General features: G+C 58.2%; 2 protein-coding genes across 3 annotated transcripts; both read left to right on the forward strand.

Annotated features, from left to right (window-relative positions):
* The first annotated feature begins 4,627 nt into the window (after positions 1 to 4,627).
* MYADML2 (myeloid associated differentiation marker like 2) lies at positions 4,628 to 7,274 on the forward strand. Its single transcript, XM_012452701.3, has 2 exons — positions 4,628 to 4,812; positions 5,015 to 7,274. Exon 2 carries the CDS (start codon positions 5,192 to 5,194, stop codon positions 6,113 to 6,115), a length of 924 nt encoding a protein of 307 aa, XP_012308124.2. The 5' UTR covers positions 4,628 to 4,812; positions 5,015 to 5,191; the 3' UTR covers positions 6,116 to 7,274.
* Positions 7,275 to 10,932: 3,658 nt separating this feature from the next.
* On the forward strand, positions 10,933 to 15,482 carry PYCR1 (pyrroline-5-carboxylate reductase 1). Of its 2 annotated transcripts, none has more exons than XM_012452704.2 (8): positions 10,933 to 10,966; positions 11,357 to 11,482; positions 11,715 to 11,785; positions 12,377 to 12,556; positions 12,745 to 12,966; positions 13,146 to 13,238; positions 13,375 to 13,538; positions 14,486 to 15,482. In XM_012452704.2, exons 2-8 carry the CDS (start codon positions 11,416 to 11,418, stop codon positions 14,649 to 14,651), a joined length of 963 nt encoding a protein of 320 aa, XP_012308127.1. In that variant the 5' UTR covers positions 10,933 to 10,966; positions 11,357 to 11,415; the 3' UTR covers positions 14,652 to 15,482. The 2 variants fall into 2 exon arrangements, with proteins under 2 accessions (XP_012308127.1, XP_012308125.1); XM_012452702.2 differs by having other exon boundaries at positions 10,947 to 10,997.
* The last annotated feature ends 569 nt before the right edge of the window (positions 15,483 to 16,051 follow it).

Below are 16,051 nucleotides of genomic sequence, written 5' to 3' on the forward strand. Positions count from 1 at the left end.
AACCTCAGTCTCCTGGGCTCAAGTAATTCTTGCACCTCAGCCTTTTTAAAATAGTGCCACACACTTTAAAAAATATTTTATAATGCTGACATTTGAAGGGTCCAGACTGGTGGCTTTACAGACCACCTTTCAATGTGTATCGTCTGACTCTCTTCACAGTTAGAGTCCAAGCTGGCTGCTTCAGGCAGGAGAACCAGGCAGGGGACGTTCATGTGACAGCAGCACCCAGAGCAGGTGAGGCCCCACCCATGAGTGGGTTACTTGTTCCTCAGTAGACTTCCCTGCTGGTCCTGTGTCTGTTGATGGTTCTAGAAGTCAGTATTTTCCATGAACACCCACCCCTGCCTTTTAAACATAGAGACATCCTCTCCAAGACCTTTATGATGTTTCCAGAACAGTTAATATCATATTAAAATAGAGTGGCCGGGCGCGGTGGCTCACGCCTGTAATCCCAGCACTTTGGGAGGCCGAGGCGGGTGGATCACGAGGTCAAGAGATCGAGACCATCCTGGTCAACATGGTGAAACCCCGTCTCTACTAAAAATACAAAAAAATTAGCTGGGCATGGTGGTGCGTGCCTGTAATCCCAGCTACTTGGGAGGCTGAGGCAGGAGAATTGCCCGAACCCAGGAAGCGGAGGTTGCGGTGAGCCGAGATCGCGCCATTGCACTCCAGCCTGGGTAACAAGAGCGAAACTCCGTCTCTGGAAAAAAAAAAAAAAAAAAAATAGAGCATTCAGGACCGGGCACGGTGGCTCACGCCTGTAATCCCAGCACTTTGGGAGGCCAAGGCGGGTGGGTGGCCTGAGGTCAGTAGAGACCAGCCTGATCAACATGGAGAAACCCTGTCTCTACTAAAAATACAAAATTATCCAGCAGTGACAACCTACTCACGAGAACATGCCTCTCACAAAGGATCTCATTCATCCCTCTCCAGAAGAGGAGAAGAGGAAACACAAGAAGAAATGCCTGGTGCAGAGCCCAGGGTCCCACGCCCGCTGCAGGGCCCTGGTTCCTAAGAGCCCCGGTTCCTACGCCCGGTGCAGAGCCCCAGTTCCTATGCCTGGTGCAGGGCCCCGGTTCCTAAGAGCCCCGGTTCCTACGCCCAGTGCAGAGCCCCGGGTCCCACGCCTGCTGCAGGGCCCCGGTTCCTGCTTCACGGATGTGAAATGCCCAGGATGCTGTCACACCGCCATGGTCTTAGCCAGGCACAAACGGTAGTTTTGTGGGCTGCCCCACTGTCCTCTGCCAGCCCACAGAAGGAAAAGCGAGGCTAACAGAAGGATGTTCTTTCAGGAGGAAGCAGCACTAAAAGCACTCCGAATCAGGATGAGTGTGAAACCATCTCAATAAGCACATTTTGGATAAAAAAAAATACAAAATTAGCCAGGCATGATGGTGCACGCCTGTAATCCCAGCTACTCTGGAGGCTGACGCAGGAGAATCACTTGAACCCGGGAGGTGGAAGTTCTATGCAGTGAGCCGAGATCACGCCAGCCTGGGCAACAAGAGTGAAACTCTGCCTCAAAAAAATAAAATAAAATAAAATGAGGTTGAGTGCTGTGGGTCACGCCTGTAATCCCAGCACTTTGGGAGACCAAGGCGGGAGGATTGCTTGAGTCTAGGAATTTGAGACCAGCCTAGTCAAAGTTGTAAAACCCTGGCTCTTAAAAATACAAAAAAATTGGCCAGGCAGTGTCTCACACCTGTAATCTCAGCACTTTTGGAGGCTGAGGAGGGCAGATCGCCTGAGGTCAGGAGTTTGAGACCATCTTGGCCAACATGGTAAAACCTCATGTCTACTAAAAATACAAAAATTAGCTGGGCGTGGTGGCAGGTGCCTGTAATCCCAGCTACTCAAGAGGCTGAGGCAGGAGAATTGCTTGAACCTGGGTGACAGAGGTTGTAGTGAGCTGAGATCAGGCCACTGTACTCCAGCCTGGGCAATAGAGACTCTGTCTCAAAAAAAAAAAAAAAAAGTGTGGCTATGCACAGTGACTCACGCCTATAATCCCAGAACTTTGGGAAGTTGAGGTGGGTGGATTACCTGAGACCAGGAGTTCTAGAACAGCCTGGCAAACATGGCAAAACCAACCATCCTGTACTAAGAATACAAAAATTAGCTGGGCGTGGTGGCAGGCACCTGTAATCCCAGCTATTCCTCTAGGAGTTTGAGAACAGTTTGGGCAACATGGCTAAACTCTGTCTCTACAAAAAATACAAACAATTAGTCAGACGTGGTGGCACACGCCTATTGTCTTAGCTACTTGGGAGGTTGAGGTGGCAGGATTGCTTGAACCCGGGAGGCAGAGATCGCAGGGAACTGAGATCTCATCATTGCATTCTAGCCTCAGCAACAGAGCAAGACCCTGTCTCAAATAAAATAAAATAATAACAATTTTTTAAAAAGTGACTGGGTGTGTTGGCTCACACCTGTAATCCCAGCAATTTGGGAGGCCACAGTGAGCGGATCACTTGAGGTCAGGAGTTTGAGATCAGCCTGGACAACATGCAACCCGTCTCTACTAAAAATACAAAAGTTAGCCAGGCATGGTGGCAGGTGACTGTAGTCCCCGCTACTGGGGAGGCTGAGGCAGGAGAATTGCTTGAACCTGCTAGACAGAGGTTGCAATGAGCCAAGATTGCGCCACTACACTCCAGCCTGGGCGACAGAGAGAGACTCCATCTCAAAAAAATAGGGAGGCTGGGTGTGGTGGTTGGCTCATGCCTGTAATCCCAGACATGTGCCAGGTTGAGGTGGCAGGATTGCTTGAGGCCAGGAGATAGAGACCAGCCTGGGTAACATAGAGAGACCCTATTTCTACAAAACATACAAACATTAGTCAGGAGTGATAACTTGAAACTATAGTCTCACCTACTGAGGAGGCCAAGGTGGGAGGATGGCTTGAGGGCAGGAGTTCAAGGTTGCAGTGAGTGGTGATTGTACCACTGTACTCCAGCCTGGGTGACAGAGTGAGACTCTCTCTCAAAAAAATAAAAGTGGAGACTATTTGAGAACACAGCCCCCTGAGAGGCATGACAGCCACACGAAATGCGTAATCACTAATGAGAGCTTCATGAAAAAATTTTAAAAGCTGTAATATGTATTTTGAGGACAAGTGGGAAAAAATGAATATAAACCATGTATTGTATTGTGATCGTTCTTAAATTTCTGGAATGTGTCAGTGTGCTGAGGTTCTCTGGAGGAATAGCCCTGTTCTTTTTTTTTTGAGAAGGAGTCTCTTTCACCCAGGCTGGAGTGCAGTGGCAAGATCCAGTTCATTGCAGCCTCCGCCTCCCGGGTTCAAGAGATTCTTCCTGCCTCAGCCTCCTAAATAGCTCGGATTACAGGCTCCCGCCACCATACCCAGCTAATATTTGTATTTTTTGTAGAGATGGAGGCTCACCATGTTGGCCAGGCTGGTCTTGAACTCCTGATCTCAGGTGATCCGTCTCCCTTGGCCTCCCAAAGTCCTGGGATCATAGGCGTGCGCCATCGTACCTGGCCAGCCTTGTTCTTAGGAAGACCGGGTCTGTGGAATCTAGGGTTGCATTATCATATTTGCAGAATTAATTAATTAAGTAATTAATGAGGTGTCTGGGGGGAGAGAGAGCTCAGACGTGACAAAACCTCAATGAGTTCTGAATCTAGGTGAAGGGTATATGAATGTTTGTTGTGCTATTTTGCAGCCCTTCTGTGGATTTGTTTTTTCTAACTAAAAAGTTCAGGAAATACCTACAAGGATATACTGGACCGTGTTCAAAGTGGTTGAATCCAGGTAATGGAATTACAGGCAATTTTTCTTTCTCTTTTCCTGTATTGATTGGGCCAGAGCATGTACGAAATTTAGTAAGAAATCTTTTTTCCTTTTCAAAAACATTTCACATTTTAGCTTAAAAATGGAAGAGTTGGGAGTGATTGCAGGTGATTAAATAAATAAATAAAAAGGCTGAGGCAGGAGGATCACTTGAGCCTGGGAGGTCAAGGCTGCAGTGAGCCATGATCTCATCACTGCACTCTAGCCTGGGTGACAGAGCTAGACCCTGTCTCAAAAAAAAAAAAAAAAAAATGGTGGGGGCCAGGTCCAGTGGCTCATGCCTATAATCCCAGTACTTTGGGAGCCTGAGGCAGGAGGATCACTAGGTCAAGAGATCGAGACCAGCCTGGCCAACATGGTGAAACCCTGTCTCTACTAAAAATACAAAAATTAGGTGGGCGTGGTGGCAGGCACTGTAATCCCAGCTACTCAGGAGGCTGAGGCAGAAGAATCTCTTGAATCTGGAAGGCAGAGGTTACAGTGAACCCAGATCTCACTACTGCACTCCAGCCTGGGCTGGAGGGTTTTTCTAGGTGTTTAATGTGAAGGACAAGTGAAGAGCTCCGAATTGATCCCTGCAGACAAGAACTAACAGTCTAATGTCTCTGCTCCAGGCAGGCTAGGGACGAGATGGAATAAGGGTGGGGGGGGGGCCCTTGAGGAGTCGAAGCCAGGGTCTCCATGCTCTGCTCCCCGCACCGCCGCAGCAGAGCCCTGCGAGGCCCGGGCAATGGCAGCAGGGTCCTGAAGCCCGCGCAGGCTCTGAACCAAACTGCTGTCCGGAAGGGGTGGGATAAACGTTGGGGAAAATCCCCAGGAGCCCGGGATCCCTAGCTGCCGCCTTCCTGCCTCCTGCGCCCCTCCCCCGTGCGGCCAGCCCTGGAGGCTGTCGGAGCTGGGGTTACCCCATGGGGACCCGCATGTTCTCTTCTCCCCTCCATCTCCCTCCCCTCCCCTACAAGCGTGCAACCAGCTGACCAGACTGACAGATGCAGGTGCGTGGAAGGCGGGAGGCGGGAGGCGGGAGGTGGGAGGCGGGAGGCGGGAGGCGGGAGGCGGAGGTGGGGTGACGCCAGCAGCCTATGGGTTAATGGTCCTGGCAGGGGCTCCACAGGGGACCAGGGGTCAAATGTCTAAGATGGGGACAGGCACGTGGGCTACTATTCTGGGGCTCTGATCACGGCTGTCTATTTATAGGGCTGGGGGGCCGCCTCACATAGGCAGAAGAGAGGCTGCCCTGCTGCAATGTCACCGTCCTCACCGCCTCTGCAGGCTGCGGGCACCTACCACTACCGCAAGGGACTGAGCGGCCTTGGCCCAGCAGAGACCCCAGGGCCTTGGGGCACTGTGTGAGCCGGTAACGTGGCTGCCCACATGGGCAGCAGCATGGAGCCCCCTGAGGGTGCGTACCTGCACCTGGGCGCCGTGATGTCCCCCGTGGGTACGGCCCGCGTGCTGCAGCTGGCCTTTGGCTGCACCACTTTCAGCCTGGTGGCCCACCGGGGCGGCTTCGCAGGCGTCCAGGGCACCTTCTGCATGGCTGCCTGGGGCTTCTGCTTCGCTGTCTCTGCGCTGGTGGTGGCCTGTGAGTTCACAAGGCTCCATGGCTGCCTCCGGCTCTCCTGGGGCAACTTCACGGCTGCCTTCGCCATGCTGGCCACCCTGCTGTGCGCCACAGCTGCAGTCCTGTATCCGCTGTACTTCGCCCAGTGGGAGTGCCCACCCAAGCCTGCCGGCTGTGCTGCCAGGGACTTCCGCCTGGCAGCCAGCGTCTTTGCTGGACTCCTCTTCCTGGCCTACGCTGTGGAGGTGGCCCTGACGCGGGCTCGGCCCGGCCAGGTGACCAGCTACATGGCCACCCTGTCAGGGCTGCTTAAGATCGTCCAGGCCTTTGTGGCCTGCATCATCTTCGGGGCGCTGGTCCACGACAGCCGCTACGGGCGCTATGTGGCCACCCAGTGGTGCGTGGCCGTCTACAGCCTTTGCTTCCTGGCCACGGTGGCCGTGGTGGTCCTGAGTGTGATGGGCCACACGGGGGGCCTGGGCTGCCCCTTTGACCGGCTGGTGGTGGTGTACACCTTCCTGGCTGTGCTCCTGTACCTCAGCGCTGCCGTGATCTGGCCAGTCTTCTGTTTCGATCCCAAGTACGGCGAGCCTGGACGGCCCCCTGACTGCGCTCGAGGCAGCTGTCCCTGGGACAGCCAGCTGGTGGTGGCCATTTTCACCTACATCAACCTGCTCCTGTACATCATCGACCTTGCCTACTCCCAGAGGATTCGCTTCGTGCCCAGCCTGTAGCCCACAGCAGCAGCTGCCCACCTCCACTCTCTGGCCAGCATCTCCAGGCCCCTCGAGGGGACTCAGGTGAACCAAGGTGTCAAGTAGTGAGCTCAGGGTAGATGAAGTGCATTGGGAGAGGTCGCCCCCAACTTCCAGGGCGGGCTCACAGAGGGACGGAGGGACAGGGGCAGGGCAGTAGGGCAGAGGCCCAGAGCAGAGGCAGGAAGAGCCTCCCCTTGGCCAATCCCCAGCTCGCTCTCTCACCACTTTCCAGCGCTCCTGGGGCTCAGTGCTGGTCACTGCAACACAGGGAATACCTTAAAGCAGCTGCTGTTGTGACCCATTCTGCAGCTGGGGACACTAAGCTGGAAGGATTTGCAAGGCACCCAGTACCTCCAGTAGTGTCTGGAGACCACACTCAGGCTGGCTATGGCAAGCCAAAAAAGGAATGATTTCCAGAGGAGACAAACCCAGGAAAGCATCCGGGCCAGGCAAGGGGAGGAGGGGCATGGGGAGCCAGAACCACCTCCTGGCTAGGAGGGCCAGCTCCCAGAACCCTGGGAGGAGAGGTCTGCTTGGGGGGCTGTGCCAGCTCACAGACAAGGAGCCAGAAATCTGGACCATCCTCTCCCACTCAACTTTGGGAAGCCTCTGGGCTAGTGGCCACAGCCTTTGGAACCAGAGCTAAGACTGTGCTATGGTGGAACCAGGCTGCCTCCGGTGTCCGCAGGCTGGAGGTGGCGCAGGTGTCCTGGAAGAGCCTGTAGAGGTCGGTGATTACACCGTGTGTGGGGAGGAGATGGTTCTGCCCCAGCCACGGAGCCCCACCCAGACACCCACCATCGGCTGTGGCGAAGCAGCTTCAGCTGTGGTCCGGTGGGCACTCGTGGCACTGGGAGGGAGCCCAGCTGAGGACGGCCACTGGACACAGAGTCTGGGCACTGCTCAACTCTGCTCAAGGGTCCAGACACTCCCGACACCGGGGCTGTCACCCTCCACGCTCCAGCCAGTTTCTCCTGCACAGAAGCCCAGCCCAGCCTGGACCAGCCTGGAGCGAACCCACTGGCCACCCCTCAGCCCAAGCCAGATGGGCCGTGGCACCACAGCCCCTCAGCCCATTGACTAGGCCCTGATGTCCTTGAGCAGGAAATAAATGCTGATGTTTAGACACACCCTGCCTCTGGCCCAGCAGTCTCTTCTGAGGGGGCCGTGGGCACCTGCCGCTCCCGGTGACCCCTCTCAGCATGCTCTGGGGGAGGCTGAAGAAGGTGACCCTGGGTGTGTCCCAGGATTGCGGTGCAGGGCAGGCTGGGCTCCTGAGGGTCTGAGCAGTCTCCTGGGGATGGGGCAGGCAGTGTTCTCTGCCTCAGAGGGGTGACAGGCCAGTCCGGCTCAGATGGGCCTGCGGCTCATGCCCATCTCTCCCAGAGGCCCTCAGCGCTCACTTCCTTCCCCCAACGCCCATCTGGGCGTCTCTGGAGGCCCTGGACATGAAGGTAGACAGACGCATTGCTGCTCCTTTTGGACTGCGGTCCCCATAGTCACACCTGCGCTGCTGCCAGGATGTGAGGAAGGGCCTCCGTGGGCCACTAGGGAGGGGCTCACTCGTGTTAGCAACAAACGGTCTGACTGAGGTCCTTTACTCAGAGCGGGAGGGTGTTTTGGGCTCAGTGGCAGATCCCAGACAAGGGCAGTCAGCTGTGGGGTCTGTTGCTGGCTGAGGGCGGTGGGGAGGGGGCACAGGGACCACCTGCCTCCTGCCTCCTGACTCCAGGGGAGACCTGGACACCAGTCTTGGAGGGGACCTGGCCTCCTTCTCTCCTTTCTTTGCTGGCCAGAATTCTGAAATGAGTTGTCAGCAAGTTCCCAGTTTCCTCCCTGTCCAGTGGCCTTCTGCCCTCAACACACCACCAACCTATTACTAAATCTCAAAGGTCCTGAGGAAGAGAAAGGAAGGGGAGGGGACCAGGGCTGGGCAGCTTGCTTCAATCAGTCCTGTTGACAATGTATCCTTAGCCCAGAGGGCTGTGTTGAGTTTTGGGTTTTTAGGTAAAAGCACTACTTGCTTTTATCACTTGGTGATAACGTGATTTTGAAACTGGATCTGAAAGCGCCGTGGCAACGCTAGGCTTCATGCCCTAGGTTTGAGCTGCCCATCTGGACAAGCTCCTCCCGTGGCCACCATACAGAGGCCTCCCAGTGTTGGTGGTGGTCATTACGTGTCCACACGGTGGGACCAGGTGGCCAGATGATAGTGAGAACGCGTGGCCCTGCCGCTGCTGCAGGAGCGTCCCAAGCCTTCTGAAACAACATGCTAGAACAGCCTGTCATCATCTGAGAAACAGCACGGAAGACATAAGGCGGCTCCAGCCGGGCGTGGTGGCTCACACCTGTAATCCCAGCACTTCAGGAGGCTGAGGCGGGCAGATCACCTGAGGTTGGGAGTTGAGACCACCCTGATCAATATGGAGAAACCCTGTCTGTACTAAAAGTAAAAAATTGGGGCCAGGCGCGGTGGCTCACGCCTGTAATCCCAGCACTTTGGAGGCCGAGGCGGGCGGATCACGAGGTCAAGAGATCGAGACCATCCTGGTTCAACATGGTGAAACCCTGTCTCTACTAAAAATACAGAAAATTAGCTGGGCACGGTGGTGCGTGCCTGTAATCCCAGCTACTCAGGAGGCTGAGGCAGGAGAATTGCCTGAACCCAGGAGGCGGAGGTTGCGGTGAGCCGAGATCGCGCCATTGCACTCCAGCCTGGGTAACAAGAGCGAAACTCTGTCTCAAAAAATAAATAAATAATAAATAAATAATTAACTGGGTGTGGTGGCACATGCCTGTAATCAATCCCAGCTACTCTGGAGGCTGAGGCAGGAGAATCGCTCGAACCCAGGAGTCGGAGGTTGCATTGAACGGAGATCGCGCCGCTGCACTGCAGCCTGGACAACAAGAGTGAAACTCCATCTCAAAACAACAAAAAGGAAAACATAAGGCAGCTCCTGTCACTCCTCGGCAGGGGGATGGGCTGTCAGTGATCACTTCTGACTTTGCCCTTTAATGCTGCCACCTACAGGAACTCTGACTATCCAGAGGCCTAAACGAAGGCCCGGCCCGGATGAACTCCTAGCATGTCCTCAGGGGGAAGTGACTGGAGCTTCACTTTCCCTAAAATCCAGGGCAGGCAAGATGCTCCAGGACTGGGGGATGCTCCAGGCCGCCTGGGAGCTGCGGCTTGATGGGATCGGCTTCCTGGGTTTGCTGGTGGAGCGCCACCGTGTGCCCAGCTAGAGGAAGCTCAGATGGTAGTGCCCGTGGCTGAAGTGTCAGGCCAATTTCTTTCTTTTTTTTTTTGAGACGGAGTCTTGCTCTGATGCCCAGGCTGGAGTGCAGTGGCCTGATCCCAGCTCACACAACCTCCCGCCCCCCGGGTTCAAGCGATTCTCCTGCCTCAGCCTCTCCAGCAGCTGGGATCACAGGAGTGAGTCACCACAGCCAGCTAATTTTTTTTTCTGTATTTTTAGTAGAGACCGGGTTTCACCATGTTGACCAACCTGGTCTCAAACTCCTGACCTCAGGTGATCCGCCGCCTCAGCCTCCCAAAGTGCTGGCAGTACAGGCGTGAGCCACCGCGCCCGGCCGAAATAGTGACATATTTAAAATGCTTCCACTTGGGAAATTATTTTCAACCCTATCCCAACCAAAAAAAAAAAGAAAAAAGAAAAAGGAAAGAAAACACTGTGCAGCCGGGCTTCTCTAAACTCGATAGCAGAAGGGATTAATTCCCAGAGAGTGCCGGCCCTGCGACAAGGGACACCAGCTTGACCCCGCGGCCCGAGAGAAAGCCTTGCATAGAGAGCCCCTCACAAGTGCCCCTCACACTGGGGCTCCCGTCATACTGGGGCTCACCTCATGCGCACGCTCCCCTCACGCGCGGGCTCCCCTCACGCCCGGCCTCCTCACACGCGCGGGCTCCCTCAAACGGGGGCGCCCCTCACACGCGGGCTCCCCTCTCACGCGGGCTCCCCTCACGGGCGGGCTCCCCTCACACGCGGGCTCCCCTCACACGCGAGCTCCCCTCACACGAAGGCGCCCCTCACACGCGAGCTCCCCTCACGCGCGGGCTCCCCTCACACGAAGGCGCCCCTCACACGCGAGCTCCCCTCACGCGCGGGCTCCCCTCACACGAAGGCGCCCCTCACACGCGGTCTCCCCTCACACGCGGGCTCCCCTCACGGGCAGGCTCCCCTCACACGCGGGCTCCCCTCACACGCGGGCTCCCCTCACACGGGGGCTCCCCTCACACGAAGGCGCCCCTCACACGGGGGCTCCCCTCACACGCGGGCTCCCCTCACACGCGGTCTCCCCTCACACGCGGGCTCCCCTCACACGCGGGCTCCCCTCACACGCGGGCTCCCCTCACGCGCGGGCTCCCCTCACACGCGGGCTCCCCTCACATGGGGGCTCCCCTAACACGCGGGCGCCCCTTACACCCGGGCTCCCCTCACAGCGGGGCTCCCCTCACAGCGGGCGCCCCTCGGACCCCCCCTCCGCCCGCGTCCTCAGACCCCCGTGCAGGTCCCGGGAAGCGCTACTCAGAGAAGCGCGGTAGGGGGTCGCGAGTGGAGGGGTGCGTGCCAGAGAGGGTGTCTGTCCGGGCGTCGGGGGTTCCGCGGGGCGCGCGAGAGGCGGGTCCTGCGGGCGGCGTGGGAGGGGCCCGCGGATGATGCAACCGCTCCGGCGCCACCGCGCGCTCTGATTGGCCAGCGCTCGGTGGCCGCTCCCGGATTTGCTAGCGCGGCGGGGGCGGGGTCGGGGCGTGGGTGCCGCGTGGCGGGCGCGGCGCTGCGGACTGGGGACGACCTGCGCGGGGTAGCTGGGCTGGGATCGGGCTCTGGGAATGGTGGGTGGCGGCCACCGGGTGGGTAGCGACGGTCGTCCAGTTCCGGGCGGGGTGGGAGCCAAGACGAGAGACCCCCGGGCGCCGGGCCCTCCCCGGACTTTCCCCCTCCAGTCACTTCCTCTGCCGAGCCTCGACCCCTACGGTGGGTGCAGGACCCTCGGCAGCAGCCTGGGGATGGCCGCTGTGTCCAGGGGCCCCGGAGCAGCTAACGGGCCGGGGCTACGGACAGGAAAGTGGAAAGTTAGACCATCTGGGACCAAGGGAGGTGGGCAGGCGGCTGTGGGAGGAGCGGCCATGCTGGCACTGCCCCCCCCCGCCCCCGCCGACTTGCTCTTGATCCTGCCGGTCTCGTCCCGCAGCTGTCCCTGCAGAGCCGGTGCCAACTGTGGGGACGTTGGGCCAGGGATCTCCGGACGGCATGAGCGTGGGCTTCATCGGTGCTGGCCAGCTGGCTTTTGCCCTGGCCAAGGGCTTCACAGCAGCAGGTAGGCCCCTGGGTGGGGGGCGGTGAGGCCCAGTGGGAGAGGCTGGCCTCTTTCCCCTTCTGCAGGGCTGGGGGCTGAATGTGGGGGACTAGGTCTCAAGGCCTGAGTCCTGGGGGAACTGGCAGCTTGTGTATATTTGGGGCTTTAGGTGTGCTGTCTTACCCTCCTTCCTGGAAATGGGGAGGGACAGAGGCCAGAACTGGCCATGAAGAGGAACTCTTTCCCCCCTCAGGCGTCCTGGCTGCCCACAAGATAATGGCCAGCTCCCCAGACATGGACCTGGACACAGTTTCTGCCCTCAGGGTAGGTGCAGGTGGAAGGGAGGAAGGAGACTGAGTCCCTCTGGGGCTGGGCATGGAGAGGCAGGAGTGTGTGCTGCAGCCCCCACCCCAGTGAGGGCAGGGTCCCTGGGCTGGGGCCTCCTGCCTCCTCACCATGCCGATTACTCTTGGGAGCTGGGTGGTGGGAATGTGTACAGCCGATGGGAGGCTGCTGTTCTGGAATGCAGTTCCCTGCACAGGGTTAAAGTTTGAGCAGGGCTCCTCTGGGGGCCTGGCAGGTGGGTCCACAGCCTGGCAGCCAAAAAACACACCTGGGGATGGCAGGCACCCCACTGGAGACCCCCACTCACATGTGGAGGGCAGGGGTCTGGGTCAGCAGTCTGAGACGGGTGACAGGGCAGTGGCGTGGATGGAGGAACACATTCCACAAAGAGTTTTTCCTCAATTACTGGGTGGGAAGGGTAATCGAGGGGGTGGTCAGAGCCCTACGCCCCCAGCCCTGCCCACCCCCAATTCCAGCATTCTCTGTGCCATTCTACCTGTGGGGCCCTTGGCTTGGTGGGGGTGTGGACAGTCATAGGACCAGGCTGACCCCACCTGTTGCCTCCCGTAGAAGATAGGGGTGAAGCTGACACCCCACAACAAGGAGACGGTGCAGCACAGTGATGTGCTCTTCCTGGCCGTGAAGCCACACATCATCCCCTTCATCCTGGATGAGATAGGCGCCGACATCGAGGATAGGCACATCGTGGTGTCCTGTGCGGCCGGTGTCACCATCAGCTCCATCGAGAAGGTAGCACTGTAGGCCCAGCGGGGTGTGGAGAGGGTGGACTGGAGCCCTGGCACTCAGTGCTTCTGTTTTCATCTGCAAAAGGGTTGCAGTGTCCCAGCCCACCGGGAGAACTTGGGCACTGCTCGGTGGGGTGAGTGCATCTAGGCACTGTGTCCAAGGCCAGACTGACACACTGGTTTCTCCTCCAGAAGCTGTCAGCATTTCGGCCAAGTCCCAGGGTCATCCGATGCATGACCAATACTCCAGTCGTGGTGCGGGAGGGGGCCACTGTGTATGCCACGGGCACACACGCCCAGGTGGAAGATGGGAGGCTCCTGGAGCAGCTGCTGAGCAGCGTGGGCTTCTGCACAGAGGTGGAGGAAGACCTGATCAATGCCGTCACAGGGCTCAGTGGCAGCGGCCCTGCCTATGTGAGGACTGTGGGGGCAGCTGGTGGGAGCAGATACTTCCCAGGACCACAGGGTGCATCTGTCCCTGCCCCCCTGGGAGGACCAGGGTGGAGGGCTCCAAGGCTGTGGGAACTGGAGCTTGCCCGAAGGAGAAGGAGGAGAGGCCCAGGACAGAGGCTCAGGGTGCCTTCTCCCCACAGGCGTTCACAGCCCTGGATGCCCTGGCTGACGGGGGCGTGAAGATGGGGCTTCCAAGGCGCCTGGCAGTCCGCCTCGGGGCCCAGGCCCTCCTGGTCAGTGTGTTTCCTGACCCTCTGGTGGGGCTGTACCGGGAGCAGCCGAGTGGGGAGTCAGCGGGTGCTGCGGTGGCTGGGGCAGTGCCCTGCAGAGGCAGGTGGGTGCCCACAGCCGTCAACCTTCTGGCTGCAGGGGGCTGCCAAGATGCTGCTGCACTCGGAACAGCACCCAGGCCAGCTCAAGGACCACGTCTGCTCTCCTGGTGGAGCCACCATCCATGCCTTGCATGTGCTGGAAAGTGGGGGCTTCCGCTCCCTGCTTATCAACGCTGTGGAAGCCTCCTGCATCCGCACACGGTGGGGCCCCAATCTGCGTGCATCCCTGGTTACGTCCTGGCATGGCAGAGGCCTCCGTCTCACACACATCTGCTCATTCACACACTCAGCAGATATGTATTGCGCTCTGGCCTGGCGTTGGGCAGGACACGGGGGGCCCTGAGGTTCCCTGGGGGGTTATTGTGGGCAGTGCCCCCTACCTTCCATTTTCTGCGAGGAGGGGACGTCCACAGAGGGACCCAGATGCTCTGCCCTGTGCTCCCCACATAGGTCCACTGTCGTCACAGCCAGGAGGGTTATTCGAGCCGGGGGCCACACCAGTGGGGTGGCAGGGTGGCCAGGCACATCAGGAAACCTCTGTGGGCCGGGTTCCACTTTCTTCCTTCTCTCACTGGGGATTAAGTAAGTTAGACCAGCTGGACAAGCAGTAGCATCCAGGCACAAGGAAAACTCCATGGAAAGTGAAAGAGAAGCAAAGAGCGGAGAGAGACGGAGCTGGCTGTTTGCCTGGGATCCCACAGCTGGTCAGGGCCAGGCTGGGAGCCGCTGTCCCCAGTTCAGGTTTGCAGGGTGGGTGAGGGCATCTTTCTCGCCACACTGGCCGCTCTCCAGCCCAGACACCCTCAGACGCTGCTGAGTGCCAGCGTTTGACAGTGAGGGGAGCACGGGGTTCCTGGCCTCACCTCCAGCCTGCAGGGGAGATGGGCGTAAACCCACATCCCATGGTGGGGCCATGAGGACTCGGTCTGGGGGGCACTGTGGGGAGATTCGATGATGCCAGGCTGATTCAAATGAGGTGAGAGGGAGCTGAGCAGCTGTGCAGGAGTGGGTCATGGCAGAGGGAATGAAAGATGTGAGGTGGGGGTGACCGCATCGCCCAGGCCTGACTGGCACTGGGAGCTGTGGCTTCGCTCCCACGTCCCAGGTGCACACTTGTGCTCTGAACCTAACCTCTCCCACCTTTTCAGGGAGCTGCAGTCCATGGCTGACCAGGAGCAAGTGTCCCCAGCCGCCATTAAGAAGACCATCCTGGACAAGGTGAAGCTGGATTCCCCTGCAGGGGCTTCTCTGTCGCCTTCTGGCCACACCAAGCTGCTCCCCCACAGCCTGGCCCCAGCAGGCAAAAAGGATTGACGCGTCCTGCCTGCCCACCATCCTGCCTCCACCTTCTCTTCTCTTCTCACTAGGGAGGATGGGGGTCCCTGAAGTGGCCCACTGCCTGTGGCCCGGATCAGTGCAGGGGGCCAGCTGGGGACCAGCGGGGGGCCAGCCAGGGAGGAGCCTCATCAATTCTCACTGGAAATTTCTCTGATCTCCAAGTGCTTCCCAGCCCAGAACAGGGGTGGATTCCCCAATCTTGACTCCTTTCTCCTCTGCTCCCAAACCATGTCAGGACCACCTTCCTCTAGAGCTCAGGAGCCTGGAGGGTCTTCACCCACTCCTACCCCAGTGTCAGCTGGTGTGGGCTCCTTCCTGAGTGCAAAGGTCAAGGACCCCCTCTGTGAAGGCTTAGCGGAGGTGGGATCCCACCCTGCCTCCTACCCACTCCCTGCTCTCCACTCAGGTAGAAACCTCTCCTTCCCATGTGAGAAGGACCAGTGGGTCCCAGGCATCCCACACCCATTGTGGCTCCTCTTGGCTGCCAAGCACCCAGATGCCATGGACATTTGGGGAAAGGGGTCCTTGGGTTGCTGGTGAACTTCCTGTGGCCTTCGCCTTCAGCTCCTGACCTGCCTGGTAGGGTGCTATCACTTCTGTCCTGGCCCTTTAAGTTTTATAAATTTGTCTCCAGCCCCCAGTGCCCTAACTTCTCATTCTGCCACATGAGGAGGGAGGGTCTGCCTGGGAGGGAGGGTGGTTACAGTGGATGGAATAGCAGGGGCCTTCAACTGATGAGACAAGGCCTGCCCACATCTTGGAGGGCATCTGCCTTACTGATTAAAATGTCAATGTAATCTAATACAAAAGTCTGCAAATTCAAGTGTTAGTCTCATGCAAAACCAACCCCCTACCAGAAACAGAATAATGTTTGACCAAACTCCAGGCACCCTGTGGCCCAGTCAGGTGAACACACACAGTCAGCCATCCCTGGAGGCCCAGCAGATTGGAGGAGCTGCTGAGGGTTGGGTTCCTTCAGCCAACACAGAGCTTAGAGACAGCAGGATGAGGCCCCCCTCCCTCCAGAGGCAGTGCACACTGTGTGAAGGGAGCTGGGCCACGTGGCCACAGGGTGTCAAGGTGTACGTGGGGGTCCAGGGTATGCAGGGGGGTCAGGGTGTGCAGAGGGGTCCAGGGTGTGCAAGGGGGTTCAGGGTACGCATGGGGGCAGGGCCTGCTGGGGGGCGGTCAGGGTGTGTAGGTGTCAGGAGAGCTGAGCAGCTTTCTGGGAACTTCATCCCAGGAACTCATTTCCAGAGACCCCACAGACCCACTGCAGAACCCGGCTTGGCATGTATGAGGTGTGTGGAGGGGCGCTTGAGGGACAGAATCCAGCTCTTCCCCTCTGAGGGAGGGAAGACGTTGCAGCAGGGCAG

Source organism: Aotus nancymaae, unplaced genomic scaffold, assembly GCF_030222135.1.
Source record: "Aotus nancymaae isolate 86718 unplaced genomic scaffold, 86718_ANA_hifiasm-v0.15.2.pri h1tg000089l, whole genome shotgun sequence".
Lineage (NCBI taxonomy): Eukaryota > Metazoa > Chordata > Mammalia > Primates > Aotidae > Aotus > Aotus nancymaae.

Coding starts and splice junctions, on each gene's coding strand:
- PYCR1 (XM_012452704.2), top strand. CDS start 11,416: ATGAGCGTGGGCTTCATCGGTGCTGGCCAGCTGGCTTTTGCCCTGGCC. Junction 11,786..12,376: donor ACACAGTTTCTGCCCTCAGG/GTAGGTGCAGGT, acceptor TGCCTCCCGTAG/AAGATAGGGGTGAAGCTGAC. Junction 13,539..14,485: donor GCCTCCTGCATCCGCACACG/GTGGGGCCCCAA, acceptor CCACCTTTTCAG/GGAGCTGCAGTCCATGGCTG.
- MYADML2 (XM_012452701.3), top strand. CDS start 5,192: ATGGGCAGCAGCATGGAGCCCCCTGAGGGTGCGTACCTGCACCTGGGC.